The sequence below is a fragment of the Staurois parvus genome, unplaced genomic scaffold (genome assembly GCF_062004578.1).
Source record: "Staurois parvus isolate SC_StPar_1 unplaced genomic scaffold, SC_StPar_1.0 ptg000289l, whole genome shotgun sequence".
NCBI lineage: Eukaryota > Metazoa > Chordata > Amphibia > Anura > Ranidae > Staurois > Staurois parvus.
In genome coordinates, this window is record NW_028318085.1 from 453,197 (window position 1) to 469,618 (window position 16,422).

Below are 16,422 nucleotides of genomic sequence, written 5' to 3' on the forward strand. Positions count from 1 at the left end.
TATTTGTTTTTCTGCCCTTAAATGCCAGTTAATGGTTTGAGCAGATGCATGCCAGTTAATGGTTACAACAAGGACACCTCCCAAGCACAAAGGACGCAACTGACGTGAAAGAGCTATTGATGATTGGTGCCATATAAGCAAACTATTAAAGAAATTCTACAGAGATACAGCGACAACAATCACAGGAGCAAGGTACAAAATGCAGCAACCTATAGCAACCTATTCAAATCCACCTTTTAATGTTTTCAGCTGATTGGTTGAAATTTGATTGGCTGTTGCTGCCCTGTCAAGATAATAATTCGGGCTTATGCTTCAGGGTAAAACAGAACCATTCAGGACCAATTTTGATCTACAGATATTTACAGTACATTTAATGTATCCCTTGGAGCTTTCATTGATTTGTGATGCCTTTAAATTGTACTTCCAAGGTAAGAGAATGGTTCGAGCTCTTTCAATACATCCCTGGGTTCAATTCCTACTATGAACACCACATGGAGAAGATATGTTTTATTTATGTCTGTGCACGCTGTCTCCAACAACAAACTTGAAGGTTAATTGGAGAGTGTGCCCAAAAACTCCCAAATGGACAAAGATAGAGTCAGAAATTATGACAAGGAATTCTCACTGTTGGAGTATCTAAGACTGTGTTTCTCAACCTTTTTTTAGTCCAGGCACCCTTTAAAATTATGGGCAGTCTTGAGGCACCCCATTCTAAAATGTGCAAAACTATTCTAATAGCTTTATATAACGCAGCAACATCCACACATCTAGGACACCCAACATTAGAGGTGATTTATTCTTCCAAAGCAAATACATTCTTGCACACTGGTACTGAGTAGTATCCCTAGGTTCCTCTTCTCCCTCAGCTTTTCTCCATCACTGAGCTAATGTGACCCCAGCACTGATGGAGAGGGGCAGTGGAGGGTTGAACCAGGATGCTGTGTAGGCAGCTGACATCCTCTTTATCAACTGATGATGTCATTGGTTGTCAGGACGCGCCAGCTAGAAGGTCGTAATGGTGCACAATGAAAACCTGTGACTTTGTATAACTAAAAGGCTGGCTTGTATACAAGTTTTAGGCAATTTTTAGACATTTTGCCAAGGCACCCCTGAAAAAACATCAAGGCACCCCAGGGTGCCTGGACACCCTGGTTGAGAAAGGCTGATCTAAGACATATAAGAAGCCAGGGATGACCAGGATCTTCCATAGGTTGACTTTCTCTGCCAGGCTCCTCCAGAGTCTGACTCACTCTGCCAGGCTCCTCCAGAATTTGACTCACTCCACCAGGCTCTTCCAGAGACTCACTCACCCCAGTAGACTCTTTCGGAGGCTAATGCATTCAACCAGGCTCTTCCAAAGGCTGATTCACTCTACCAGGCTCTTGCAGGGGCTGACCCAACCCACCAGCCTCATCTAGAGGCTGAATAACTCCTTAAGGATCTTCCAGCCACCCCATCATTCTATTTCAGAGGCTGGCTCACTCAACCAGGCTCTTCCAGAGGCTGACTCGCTCTACCAGTTTCTTCTAGGGGCTGACTCCTCTTTCCAGGCTCTTCTAGGAGTTGACTCAACTCCACATACTCTTCCAGAGACTGACACACCCCACCAGGCTCTCTCAGGGGTGACTCACTCCACCAGGATCTTTCACAGGTTGACTCACTCCATCATGCTTTATCAGCAAATGACTCCCTCCATCTTTTCCAGAGGCTGACTACCCCACCGGGCTCTTCCTCTTACTAAAATAAAATCTTTGGTTGAGCTGACCCTTCAAAATTTCAACCAAAAATAATTCCAAAAACGTACTTAAAACACATAGACATATTGAAATCTTAGATTAATGATGCAATCTGGTGCAGGTTAGCAGTATGACATCAATATTTGGGATCCAAGAATGTTCCCACATTGATGTTTGAGAGGCCAAAATACTAGCTGTATTGAGATAATGACCATGGAGGGCCTATTCACTAAACCATTTCGGCGTAAGCTAAATTCTAATTGGACTATGGGTTACTGCAATGGCAGACAATGACTTATTGCACAAGACTTCATTTGCTAAGTAATACGGCACTTTGAACTTATTATTTACTCCAACACAAATAAAAAGCACAACCACATCTTAAAGGTTACCTTCATTTGTTAAATTGTTTTGGCTCAGTTTTACATACAATAAACTGCCAAATTGCATGGAAAAATGATAAGCTTTCTGTCGTAGAAGCATTTCTGTTCTTGCGACCGTTGTACTGGGTTATCTGCCTTGCAGCCTCTCTCGGGAGCTCACCTTCATAGATAGACAGAGAGATTGCACTACCCAAGTCACACCTGAATAAGCTTCCCTTTACAAAGAAGCTAAATTTCCTTTTATCAGAATGTACATCAGTTGAACATAATAAAGTGAGTATGCAGCATAAAGATCTGTACATTTCATGAGTCAAGAGCCAGCAGAGGGAACGGAGATGACTGCATATTATTTAGCCATAAAGAGTCTTTTGATCCCTCTTTATATGGTCTTCACCGGTCTTCCTGTCAGTTGTACAGCTAAATGTACCCTTAAGACTCTTGAAGTTGACAGACAGGGCAAATATCAAAAAGTAAAACATATCAGTTTTAATAAATATTGCTAGATTTCAGACAAGCAGGTATTTTTTTTTTTTATGCTCTGGGTTTGCTGTTCAAAGCCCTCCTGCATTCAACTTTGTTTGCTTCCTTGCTGAATAAAAGTGCAGGACAAACCGACTTGGACTGTTCCTGGTTCTCCTTGTCTCCTGCGTGGTTTACCGCTGCCAATACCATCTGAGCCTGTCTTCCTTACAACAGACACAGAAGGAAAGTTGTCATGCAATACTTTGAACTCTCTGTATCACGTGCATTTAGGGTTAGACAGTGACCCCATTTTTTCACTTCATCCCCAAATTGCGTCAAGATGAAATGGGGGAAGCATTTCACATGTCTATGAGGATTTTCCTAACTTTGAATAGATTTCCTCTTACATCCTTAGTTACATAGTTAATCTGGCTGCAAAAAGACAAAAGTCCACCCAGTTCAACCATTAAAAAAAAGTTATAATCCTATACCAACAGTTGATCCAGAGGAAGGCAAAAAACACAGCAAGGCATGATCCAATTTGCTCCTACAGTGGAAAAAAATTCCTTCCTGATCCCCCGAGAGGCAATCAGATATTCCCTGGATCAACTTTACCTATAAATGTTATATCCAGTTATATTATGTGTATCCAAGAAAGAATCCAGGACTTTTTTAAAGTAATCAACTAAGCTGGCCAGAACCAACTCTTGAGGGAGTCTATTCCACAGTGAAGAAACCTTTCCGTGTTTGGAGATTACATTTCTTTTCCTCCAGAAGTAAAGAGTGCCCCCTTGTCCTCTGTGATGACCTCAGGGTGAATAACTCTACACCGAGTTCACTATATGAACCACTGATGTATTTATACATGGAGATCATATCCCCCCTTATGTTTTATACATGGAGATCATATCCCCCCTTATGTATTATACATGGAGATCATATCCCCCCTTATGTTTTATACATGGAGATCATATCCCCCTTATGTATTATACATGGAGATCATATCCCCCTTATGTATTATACATGGAGATCATATCCCCCCTTATGTTTTATACATGGAGATCATATCCCCCCTTATGTATTATACATGGAGATCATATCCCCCTTATGTATTATACATGGAGATCATATCCCCCCTTATGTATTATACATGGAGATCATATCCCCCCTTATGTATTATACATGGAGATCATATCCCCTTCCTTATGTATTATACATGGAGATCATATCCCCCCTTATGTATTATACATGGAGATCATATCCCCCCTTATGTATTATACATGGAGATCATATCCCCCCTTATGTATTATACATGGAGATCATATCCCCCCTTATGTATTATACATGGAGATCATATCCCCCCTTATGTTTTATACATGGAGATCATATCCCCCCTTATGTATTATACATGGAGATCATATCCCCCTTATGTATTATACATGGAGATCATATCCCCCCTTATGTATTATACATGGAGATCATATCCCCCCCTAATGTATTATACATGAAGATCATATCCCCCTTATGTATTTATACATGGAGATCATATCCCCCCTTATGTATTATACATGGAGATCATATCCCCCCTTATGTATTATACATGGTGATCATATCCCCCTTATGTATTATACATGGAGATCATATCCCCCCTTATGTATTATACATGGAGATCATATCCCCCCCAATGTATTATACATGGTGATCATATCCCCCTTATGTATTATACATGGTGATCATATCCCCCTTATGTATTATACATGGAGATCATATCCCCCCTTATGTATTATACATGGTGATCATATCCCCCCTTATGTATTATACATGGAAATCATATCCCCCCTTATGTATTATACATGGAAATCATATCCCCCCTTATGTATTATACATGGTGATCATATCCCCCTTATGTATTATACATGGTGATCATATCCCTCCTTATGTATTATACATGGAGATCATATCCCCCTTATGTATTATACATGGAGATCATATCCCCCCCTTATGTATTATACATGGAGATCATATCCCCCTTATGTATTATACATGGAGATCATATCCCCCCCTTATGTATTATACATGGAGATCATATCCCCCCTTATGTATTATACATGGTGATCATATCCCCCCTTATGTATTATACATGGTGATCATATCCCCCCTTATGTATTATACATGGAGATCATACGCCCCTTAATCTCCTCTTCTCAAGAGAGAATAAATTCAGTTCCTCTAATCTTTCCTCATAGCGGATCTCCTCCATGCCTCTTATCAGTTTGGTTGCCCTTCTCTGTACTTTCTCCAGTTCCCCAATGTTCTTTTTGTGAATTGGTGTCCAAAACTGAACTGCATATTCCAGATGAGGTCTTACTAATGATTTGTATCGGGGGAAATGATATCTCTCTCTCTGGAATCTATACCTCTTATAATACAAGAGAGGATTTTTCTCCCTTTAGAACCCGCAGCTTGGCATTGCATGCCATTATTAAGCTTGTGATCTACCAGAACCCCCAGATCCTTCCCCACCATTGAGGCATGTCTATGTGAATTCTCCTAACTTTGAATAGATTTCCTCTTACATCCTTCTGTGTCTATAGGACAGAACACGAAGGAAAATCTTTCGAAATAAACACAGATGGCAGAAAAAAGACCTGATGTGTTTTAAACTTTCCATAATTATTTAAAATTTAACAATGTTGTAAATAGTTTATTTGCGTATTTAGGGTTCATACAAACTGGCTTTAAAAACGTCAGTGCTCTTAGCAGAACAAATGCTAATTTTGAGGTTTTTTTGTACTAGAGTGTAGAAGCGTTTAGCAGCATTTAGGAGCATTTAGCATTTTTTTTCTGCCAGATAACCTCTCTCAAAAAACAGAAAAAAGAAGGGTTTTTTTACTGCCTCTAAACGCTGAACTTAAAATATGAATCTAAACAACCTAATGTGCATGGACACATAGAATAACATTAGTTGCTTCTACAAGCAAAACACTAAACTTCTCTAATAGCAGCTTTTTTTAGGCTTTTTTCTAAGCCCCTGATTGTCTATCTTTCTATATTTACCAGGTCAGGATGACAGACAAGGGCAGAGATGACAACCGTGTGAGCCAATGGAAGCCTTTTTGCACAATGCTTTTGGTCTAACACTGTCAGCTGGCTAACAGGAAGGGGTATCAAAGTGATGACCTCATCATTGTAGTAATGCCTCTTTCAATCATCAGACTGGGGACAGGGTGGTATTAAAACTGTATTGCTTAACTACAGTGTAGAAAAGTGATGATGCTGACTTGGTTATGACATCTGTTAGGGGATCCCTGGTTCACAAAACTAACAGAACCAAATTTCAATTGCAAACGTGTATTTCAACTGTGTTTTTCGCTGTTTCCCTGTAGTTAGTTTTAATAATATGAAGTAATAAAACTGTTCATAAGACAGAAAAGTACCTGATTCCCCCCAGGATGGCAATAGTAAGCCCCAGGGCCAATCCATGGGCTAGAGCTGGTTGCAGGCTTCCAGTTAGGTTGTTCATGATGACAGACATGCAGCCAATGAAAACAAAGAGCATGGTGCCTACGAGCTCCGCTATGCACGGTTGTACATATACTTCATACCAATGAAGTTTTGGCTGCTTTTTGGGGCAGTCCTCTTCCATGTCTTTTTCTATGTCTTTAAAGGATATCTGGCCTAGTTCCGTGTCCCCCATATCTACAAAGAGAATATCAGTCTGTTATGAAAAGTTTATGGAAAATGTTAAACTTTGAACCTCTATAATGCTTTTATATATGTTATGCATAAGATTACAGGCACCTGAAATAAACAGTTAGATAGAAGTATGTTGATTAACTTCCTGCAGGAATTTTACAGGTTCATTAAGGAAATCTAGAACAACAATATATGTGTAAGATTAACTTTTATGACTGTATAAATAACCCGGTTTATGGCGGAGTTCAATACACCAAAGATGAGCTTTGTTCATCAGCCAGGTGAATGCAGCTCATACTGAAAAACTATATTAAAAAACGTTCCTGCACTGTTTACACTCCAGCCATGACATACTAGCAGTTTCAGACAGGTAATCTTTGAAAGATTGAGAGAAGATGTAAACCCTACATGAATTACATTTAGTTTGCTAAAGTGTTGTTATAAACTATTGCCATTTTTAAATAAAATACTTGTTTTCACCTTTTTAAAAAATTTTCTTGCATGCTCATGATGCTGATCTCCTGCAGCCAATTCTGGATTACATGTATGCACCCCAGCAATGGCTGCATGGCTTTCCTTGTGACAGGTGGTGAAAACAGTAGACCATGCCTATGTATGTGTGTTGAATGGGCCACCTTTAGACAACATCAAAGGCCAGTATGGCAGAGTGACAACACAGGGAATCAATTGGTAGACAGGGACACAGCATTGTTACTCTATAACAGGCAATGTCTAAACAATGACTTCCAATGAAGGATTAAAGTCATGTCAAGACCTAGTGATCCTGCCAGGGATGTCGTTGATTAAGGTTCAGATTAAAAAAACATTAAAATTACTGTAATATGGTAAAGCTTATTTGGGATTTTAGTGATAACGGTTTACATATACAGTTGTATGCAAAAGTTTGCAGAAATTTTGACATTTTGGCATTGATATTGAAAATATGACTGACCATGCCAAAAAATGCTCTTTTTTTGAAGGATGATAATCATATGAAGCCATTTATTATCAAATAGTTGTTTGGCTCATTTTTAAATCATAATGATAACAGAAATCACCCAAATGGCCCGGATCAAAAGTCTCCCTCCCCTGGAATGTTTGGCCTTGGTACAGACACACAAGGTGACACACATGGGTTAAAATCCCAATTAGAGGTTAATGTCCCACATCTGTGGCTTTTTAAATTGCAATTAGTGTCAGTGTATAAATAGTCAATGAGTTGTTAGCTCTTACGTGGAAGCACTGACTAGGCTAGATATTGAGCCATGGGGATCAGAAAAGAACTGTCAAAAGTCCTGCGTAACAAGGTAATGGAACTTTATAAAGGTGGAAAAGGACATAAAAAGATGTCCAAAGCCTTGAATATACCAATCAGTACTGTTAAATCACCTATTGAGAAGTGGAAAGTTCGGGGATCTCTTGATACCAAGCCAAGGTCAGGTAGACCAAGAAAGTTTGCAGCCATAACTGACAGAAGAATTGTCCGGGATTTAAAGAAAAACAGGCAACCTCGAAAGAAATAGAGGCTGCTCTGGAAAAAGATGGTGTGGTTGTTTTTAAGGAGTACAATACGGTGATACTTGAACAAAAATTAGCTGTTTGGTCGAGGTGCCAAAAAGAAGCTTTTACTGCGCCAATGCCACAAAAAGCCCGGCTACAATATGCCTGACAACACCTTGACATGCCTAACCGGGCCTTCTTGTGTCATTGATGCAGTAAAGGCTTCTTTCTGGCACCACGACGATGCAGCTCATTTTTGTTCAAGTGTCATCATATTGTGCTCCTTCAAAACAACCACACTGTCTTTTTCCAGAGCATCCTGTATTTTTCTTGTGGTTACCTATACGTTTCCCTTTGTATCCCGAACAATTCTTCTGGCAGTTGTGGCTGCAGTCTTTCTTGGTCTACCTGTACTTGGCTTGGTATCAAGAGGTCCCTGAATTTTCTACTTCTTAGTGGAAGTAATGACTGGCATATTCAAGGCTTTGGACATCTTTTTATGTCCTTTTCCACCTTTATAAAGTTCCATTACCTTGTTACGCAGGACTTTTGACAGTTCTTTTCTGATCTCCATGGCTCAGTATCTAGCCTAGTCAGTGTTTCCACGTAAGAGCTAACAAACTCATTGACTATTTATACACTGACACTAATTGCAATTTAAAAAGCCACAGATGTGGGACATTAACATCTAATTGGCATTTTAACCCGTGTGTGTCACCTTGTGTGTCTGTACCAAGGCCAAACATTCCAGGGGAGGGAGACTTCTGATCCGGGCCATTTGGGTGATTTCTGTTATCATTATGATTTAAAAGGGAGCCAAACAACTATTTGATAATAAATGGCTTCATAGGATTATCATCCTTCAAAAAAAGCATTTTTTGGCATGATCAGTCATATTTTCAATATCAATGCCACAATTTCACAATTTCTGCCAGGGTATTCAAAGTTTTGAGCACAACTGTAGTTTATTTTTTTTGCATGTCAAGTATGTCTAAGCACAAGTTTACACTTTATTTCCAATTTTCCATCATCCTTTACAAAGGCAGGGCTACCCAATCATTGAAAGCAATGCTGGAATCAGATGCAAAACTTCATTTAAAATGTGCTTGTCACCCAATATTTGGCACACAGATCAAAGCTTGCAGATTATTCATCTGTTGGGATACTTTGGGAAATTTTCCAACAAAACTTTTATTGCACATGGCCAACTTTAACCACCATATGAATAGTAATAATAGTAATAAAGTTTAATAGTTCTAAACATTGAATATAGCTTCTTCCTATTATGTGAGTACCTAAGAAAAGATAAGCAACATTCCAAAATTCTCTTTTCCAATTTAAGATTTTTTATCCTGAAAATAGTTAGACTGTATTAAATGGTGCAGTGATTACATTACCCAAGCTTCAAGGATACTGCCAGGCATGACATGACAGAACAAAGATTAATTTTATAACCTTTTGGCCGGACTCTGAGATTATTTTATCAGTATTCTTGTCTTTGCTTTTCTTGAAGAATTGTGGCCCGTTTTAAGTCTGCCTGAACACATAAGAAATTCTCAAGGTGATTAATGTCACTGTAACCAACTCTTCAGATTCTCCATCTCTTTAGAAAAGAAAAATACAAACAGGTCCACTTTTGTACAGTGGATGTAAGGATCCGGAGTCACTAGCTGATAATGTTGGTGGAGTTGGACTTTGGATGTCTGACCTTTTGGTAGAACAAGTGTATTCCAACCTGTGACTATGATTATTTCTAAAAGTTTTTTATTTTGTATATTAATATATGTTTCTTTAGTTAGGTTGTTCTTCCTTAAAGGATTATACTGTAGATGGTCCTGAGGAAGCAATTTTGTGAAACATATTGACCTACCAATTTGCTTGTTCTGAATATATTTATTTATTTCAGGTACTTATATAGCATCGTCAATTTACACAGCACTTTACACATATATATTGAACATTCACATCAGTCCCTAACCCTCAAGGGGCGTACAATCTAAGGTCCCTAACTCACATTCATACATACACATACTAGGGACAATTTAGAAAGGAACCAATTAACCTACCAGCATGTCTTTGAAGTGTCAGAGGAAACCAAAGCAACCTACGCAGGCACAGGGAGAACATGCAAACTCCATGCAGGAGGTGCCATGGTCGGGAATTGAACCCATGACCCATTTACTGCAAGGCAGACATGCTAACCACTAAGCCACTATATGTACAAATTATTCATATTATTCGTACGGAAGATGAAATTGTACACAAATAAGGGGGGATGTCTAGTCCCCAATTTTTATTGTCTTTTTAATAGGTTGTAAATAAAGTATATGAATTTTACAATAATTGGGAATGTTTTTGCAATACAGCAGCAATACATTTTTTTATTATGGCAGAATAAAAACAATAATATAGTATTCTGGGCTTATGTTTTTTCCCCATCAATTTTGCATGGAAGACCCAACAAAAAGCAACATTGGATCTTTTCCAAGTGAACGGAACTCTGAAAGCTGCCACTGATTTTCCATCTATCCCTGTGCCAATGACAACTATAACATTTAAAATGTTTTTGTATACACACGATGTGTCCCAATCTGACAAAAACTAGCCTTCTCAAACAACAACCATGACATGTTGTTTGGTCAAAACATCTGTATTTGCCCATAGATGAGAGTGACCCAATCTGCCCACTCTTATGGCCATGGGTGACCCCAGATGCTCGCCATCAGCCGACATCGGAGGAAAAAGAGCTATCGGGAACATAAGAAGACCTGTCCCCATCATTATTGCCTCCCATAAGCTGTAGCTAGCAGAGTCCTCTACCCTGCCTCCTGCTCATGCTCTCCTCCTATGACCATTTCAATAAATTTGTTAATTTGGCAGATCTGAGCAATCAAGTTTAAGGCAAAAGACTTTTGCCTTAAGTACAACCCTCTAAAGTACAAGCCTTACCTATTAAGTCTTTATACTTAAAGTGTATGTAAAGACAAAAAATTTTTTGTTGTCTTGGAATATTGGGTTATTTGTTGATTTCTGTCCCGTGGGGAGATTTCTCTTCACTTTCTGTCCTGAAGACACAAATAGGAGGAAATCTCCCAGGAGTAAGGGAAATTCTTATCTTAAACGGGTTTTTCCAGAACATTTATCCCCATTGAATTATTTGTCTCCAACTTTTGCTCTGGTAACAGCTTTAAAATTTTGGATTACACCTCACTTTCTGTCTTGGTTAAAATGTTTGCCTGGACAAAGAGAGATATAGATCAACCTAATGGGGCACAGACAGCAACAAAAAAAAAGAAGGAAAAGAGAGGCATTCCTTACCCTCTGAAAAAAAGTGCCTTTACATACAATTTAAACAACTGAAACAGACAGTGTGTACATTAATAATGTATAATAGCAGACTGGGCCCCTGGGATTCTTCCCCCACCTTTAATATGAAGATGCATACAATTATCTATATTATATTAAACCATGACTATAAGCTTTCACTATACTTTCCAAATAGCCACCATTATCTCCTCCAGTCTAATGACTCCTGTTTAAATGCAATCACTAGTTAAAACTTCAAAGACCCAGAAATGATTCTGCTGTAGTCTGGAATGCGGTGCTCTGTCACTGTATATATAGAAATATTGGTGAAAGGTTTACATCAAGACTAATCCTTTTACAAAATTATTCATGTCAGCTTCTTAAAATAAAATTAGGGCGCATTCAGACCTCTATGTCTTAAAAATGCCAGTGAAACCAGAACTGACTTTTCAGTTTAAAAGGGATTCCAGTTTGTCAAATTACCCACTGGTATATTTACTGGATGGATAGATAGATAGATAGATAGATAGATAGATAGATAGATAGATAGATAGATAATGGATAGATAGATAGACAGACAGACAGACAGACAGACATACAGACAGATAGATAGATAAATAGATAAATTGATAATGGATAGATAGATAGATAGATAAATAGATAGATAGATAATGGATAGATAGATAGATAGATAGATAGATAGATAGATAAATAGATAGATAGATAGATAGATAGACAGACAGACAGATAGATAAATAGATAAATCGATGATAGATAGATAGATAGATAGATAGATAGATAGATAGATAAATGGATAAATAGATAGATAGATAGATAGATAGATAGATAGATAGATAGATAGATAAATCGATAATGGATAGATAGATAGATAGATAGATAGATAGATAGATAGATAGATAGATAAATGGATAGATAAATCGATAATGGATAGATAGATAAATAGATAGATAGATAATGGATAAATAGATAGATAGATAGATAGATAGATAGATAGATAGATAAATCGATAATGGATAGATAGATAGATAATGGATAAATAGATAGATAAATAGATAAATCGATAATGGATAGATAGATAGATAGATAGATAGATAGATAGATAGATAGATAATGGATAAATAGATAGATAGATAGATAGATAGATAGATAGATAATGGATAGATAGATAGATAGATAGATAGATAGATAGATAGATAAATAATGGATAGATAGATAGATAGATAGATAATGGATAGATAGATAATGGATAAATAGATAGATAGATAGATAGATAGATAGATAGATAGATAGATAGATAGATAGACAGATCTCGGTATTTGAGTTCCCAGTTCCACCATTCTGCTGAACCTGTTATGAGAGGGCCTTATAACGGCCATACACAGGGCAATGTTTAGGTAATGTAGGTGCTCATTATCTGGCTCTTTTTCTGCAGAAATAGTCAATAATCAGAATAAAAGCTCATAGTTGTAGGAACATCGCTTGTTTTTATTCAGCTGCCTATGATGAAACTAACTCATCATACTGTTGCAAAATGGGGACAGCGACAGGAGGGGTGACACTCCATGCAGGAGGAAGGCTCCAGTAAGATCTCAGTACTAATCTGGCAATACATGGGGAGTTTTTTTATTTTTATTCAACCAGCAAGTTGGACAATAATAACTGACCCGATTCCCCCATCCACACATTTGGTGTGGATGCGGGCATCCTCCCTGTTGTGTCATTGTACTCTGACAGCGGGGAAACTTCCCAGCTGTCACAATACATAGATCAAAGCTGCAGTCTATAGCCTTTAGTGCTGATTGAGCAAAGAAATACCAACCGGGTGAACAGAAGTGAACAGAACAGTATGACGACTTCTTTTCAACTACAATGGCCACACTGGATCGAAATATGGCTGGTCCCTGAACCAGATTCATTTAGATTCATGTATGGCCGGTTTTAGAGTCATTAACCCACCAACATTACCTGAAAACTTAAAACAAACAACCTCCAGAGATTGCCCCTGCAGAGAGGGAGGGAGAGAGGGATGGGGGGAAGAGAAAAGAGGTGGTGAGCATGAGAGGGGGAGAGAGGGAGAGGGAAAATGGGGGAGAGGAAGAAGGGGAGGGGGGGGAGAAGGAGGGAAAGAGAGGGGGAGAGGGAGAGTGGGAAAGGGAGAAAAAGACAGGGAGGGGAAAGGGAGAAGGTGACAGAGAGAAGGGGAGGGGAAGAGAGAGAAGGGGGGAGAAAGAAGGGGGGGGGAAGGGAAGACAAAGAAGGGGAGGGGGAGAAGGGGAGAGAGGGAGAAGAGAAAGAGGGGGAGAGGGAGGAGAGAAAGAAGGGGAGGGGGAGAGGGAGAAGGGGGGAGAGGGATAAGAGGAGAGAAAGAAGGGGAGGGGGAGAGGGAGAAGGGGAGAGAAATAAGGGGAGGGGGAGAGGGAGAGGGATAAGAGGAGAGAAAGAAGGGGAGGGGGAGAGGGAGAAGGGGAGAGAAAGAAGGGGAGGGGGAGAGGGAGAAGGGAGAGAGGGATAAGAGGAGAGAATGAAGGGGAGGGGGAGAGGGAGAAGGGGAGAAAAAGAAGGGGAGAGGGAGAAGGGGGAGAGGGATACGAGGAGAGAAAGAAGGGGAGGGGGAGAGAGAAGAGGAGAGAAAAAAGGGGGGGGAGGGAAAAGGGGGGGTAGGGAGAAGGGGAGAGAAAGAAGGGAAGGGGGAGAGGGAGAAGAGGAGAGAAAGAAGGGGAGGGGGAGAGGGAGAAGGGGAGAGAAAGAAGGGGAGGGGGAGAGGGATAAGAGGAGAGAAAGAAGGGGAGGGAGAGAGAGTGAAGGGGGGAGAGAGAAGGGGGGTAGAGGAGGGGGAGAGGGAGAAGAGGAGAGAAAGAGGGGGAGAAGGGGGAGAGGGATAAGAGGAGAGAAAGAAGGGGAGGGGGAGAGAGAGAAGGGGGGTAGAGGAGGGGGAGAGGGAGAAGGGAGAGAAAGAAGGGGAAGGGGAGAGGCAGAAGGGGGGAGAAAGAAGGGGAGAAGAGGAGAGAAAGAAGGGGAGGGGGAAAGAAAGAAGGGGAGCAGGAAAGAAAGAAGGGGAGGGGGAAAGAAAGAAGGGGAGGGGGAAAGGGAGAAGAGGAGAGAAAGAAGGGGAGGGGAAAGGCAGAAGGGGGGAGGGGAGAGGCAGAAGGGGGGAGAAAGAAGGGGAGGGGAGAGGCAGAAGGGGAGGGGGAGAGGCAGAAGGGGAGGGGGAGAGGCAGAAGGGGGGAGAAAGAAGGGGAGGGGGAGAGGCAGAAGGGGGGAGAAAGAAGGGGAGGGGGAGAGGCAAAAGGGGGGAGAAAGAAGGGAAGAGGGAGAAGGGGAGAGAGGGAGAAGAGGAGAGAAAGAAGGGGAGAAGCAGAAGGGGGAGAAAGAAGGGAAAAGGGCGCAGGGGAGAGAGAGAGGGGGAGGGGGAAAGGAAGAGGGAAGGAAATATAGTGGCCTAAAGAAACTCACATTTATATAAGATTGTTCATTTATCTAACAAAGATTACCTAAATTTTTAGCAAAGAAATACTTCCAACAGAACAATTCCTAAAGAGCAATCGACCTGTGAAAATGAAATGTTCTTGTCTGTTTTCTGTTGTACAATCAATCTTTTTTCATGTCTATTTTTCATCTTAGGATGATGGAATGATCACACACAGTAATCATTGACATAGATATATTCATAAAATGCTTGTTTTTTAAAAGACAGCAACAGTTATTAGCAACAGATTTACAGTAAGACTATCCGCTCCTTATGACTGATTTTGCAGTTCCACAGAATGCGTGTGATGAGTGATCAATTTATAAACACAAATCTTTTTTACTTTTTAAAAATATTTGAATTCAAAGGTGCCAGATAATAATGAAACATGGTGTCAAGTTGAGAAAAGGTTGATTGTACAACAGAAAACAGATGAAAAAATGTCAGTTTCTCAGATCAGTCGTTCTATAGGAATTGCTCCATTGGAAGGAATGCTTTGCTAAAAAATCAGATAATTTTTGTTAGATAAATGATCAATATTCTATTAGATTGTAAGCCCTTATGAACAGGGCCTTCTTGACCTTCTTTTATTTTATTATATTGTAACTGTACTGTCTCTCTTTAAATTGTAAAACACTGTGCAAATTGTTGGCGCCATATATATATCCTGAATAATAATAATAATACTTTTCTATAAATGTTAGTTTATTTAGGCTGCTTTCTTACGTTTGTGGGTAACTGAACAGCCATGAAGGAAAAGCCATTAAAAATACACTATGTTTACATAAAAGATTAGAACATGTTCACTGTACTATAAGAACCTTATGAAATTGGTTATGTATAAAATAAAATGCAATAAAAAGCAGATTAAAGAATATAATAAATGATGATGGAAGTAATAAAAGTAACATAGCGATTAAATAAAAAAAATAATTTTGTACAAGTCTGAACTCTTTCTGGGTTTTATGCTTAATGAAAATGTACTACTAACTGTTGTAATGTTGTGGGATGAGAGTATTTTATTATACTTACTGTGATCTTGCAGCTGTAACTCTGCAGCAGTCAATGGTAGTCTGTTAGTATACCCCTACACCAATCACCGGTGTATCTGAGTAAAGAGGTAAGGAGAGAGAGAGAGAGAGACACTCCAAATCACGGCCTCCTCCCAAGTACTGTACTTTGTTTAAAGAAAAATCAATAAAAATGCAACAGTTGATTTACATTGACCAATCACGTCCCTGGAAAGGTGCTCTTATCTCAATAATTCTCAAGTCAATAATCTTTTGGCTGCCAAGCATGTGGATGAAGTGCCCTCCCTCTGGTATCACTGAGGATATAAGAGGAGCAATGAAGATGTGTTACTAAGTATGATATGGTAAAGGCTGTGCAGACTTTGTCACACAAGGCATTTTGAATTAATAAACAAGTAATAGCAAAAAAGGATAATTTATTTTTATGGTACCATGCCATATACATTATGTGGCAAAGATAACAGAGAAATAATCAAGTGTTTAGAGGAATAACTAAAAGCCATGGGGTCTTGCTAAATTATTTAATTTGGATCCGTTATACTCTTTGCAGGAATGTTTGACTTGAGCTTATCTCTATTAATTTGGGTAAAATTAATTAGTCCTTATAGGCGTATAAGAAACCAACACAGCAAAGAAGAGAAGATAAGGCAATTGGCGCAATGCTCATTACAAAACCAGGGGAATTGATATGAAGCTGGCCCCCCTTTGCTGCTGCAATAGCCTCCGCTCTTCTGGGAAGGCTTTTCAGTAGGTTTTGGAGTTTCTCTGTGGGAACCTGTGCCCATTCAACATTCAGACAGTCAGGCATTAATGTTGGATGA

At 39.5% G+C, this 16,422-nt stretch overlaps 1 protein-coding gene across 1 annotated transcript in view; it reads right to left on the reverse strand.

Moving 5' to 3' along the window:
* AQP8 (aquaporin 8) overlaps positions 1-15,730 on the reverse strand; it is a 40,130-nt gene extending 24,400 nt beyond the window's left edge. Inside the window, exons 1-2 of the mRNA XM_089682411.1 lie at positions 15,603-15,730; positions 6,019-6,280 (exon numbers count right to left, since the gene is read on the reverse strand). Coding sequence (XP_089538537.1) covers positions 6,019-6,278 — 260 coding nt within the window. The 5' untranslated portion in view covers positions 6,279-6,280; positions 15,603-15,730. The remainder of the gene's footprint in view (positions 1-6,018; positions 6,281-15,602) is intronic.
* Between the last annotated feature and the right edge of the window lie 692 nt (positions 15,731-16,422).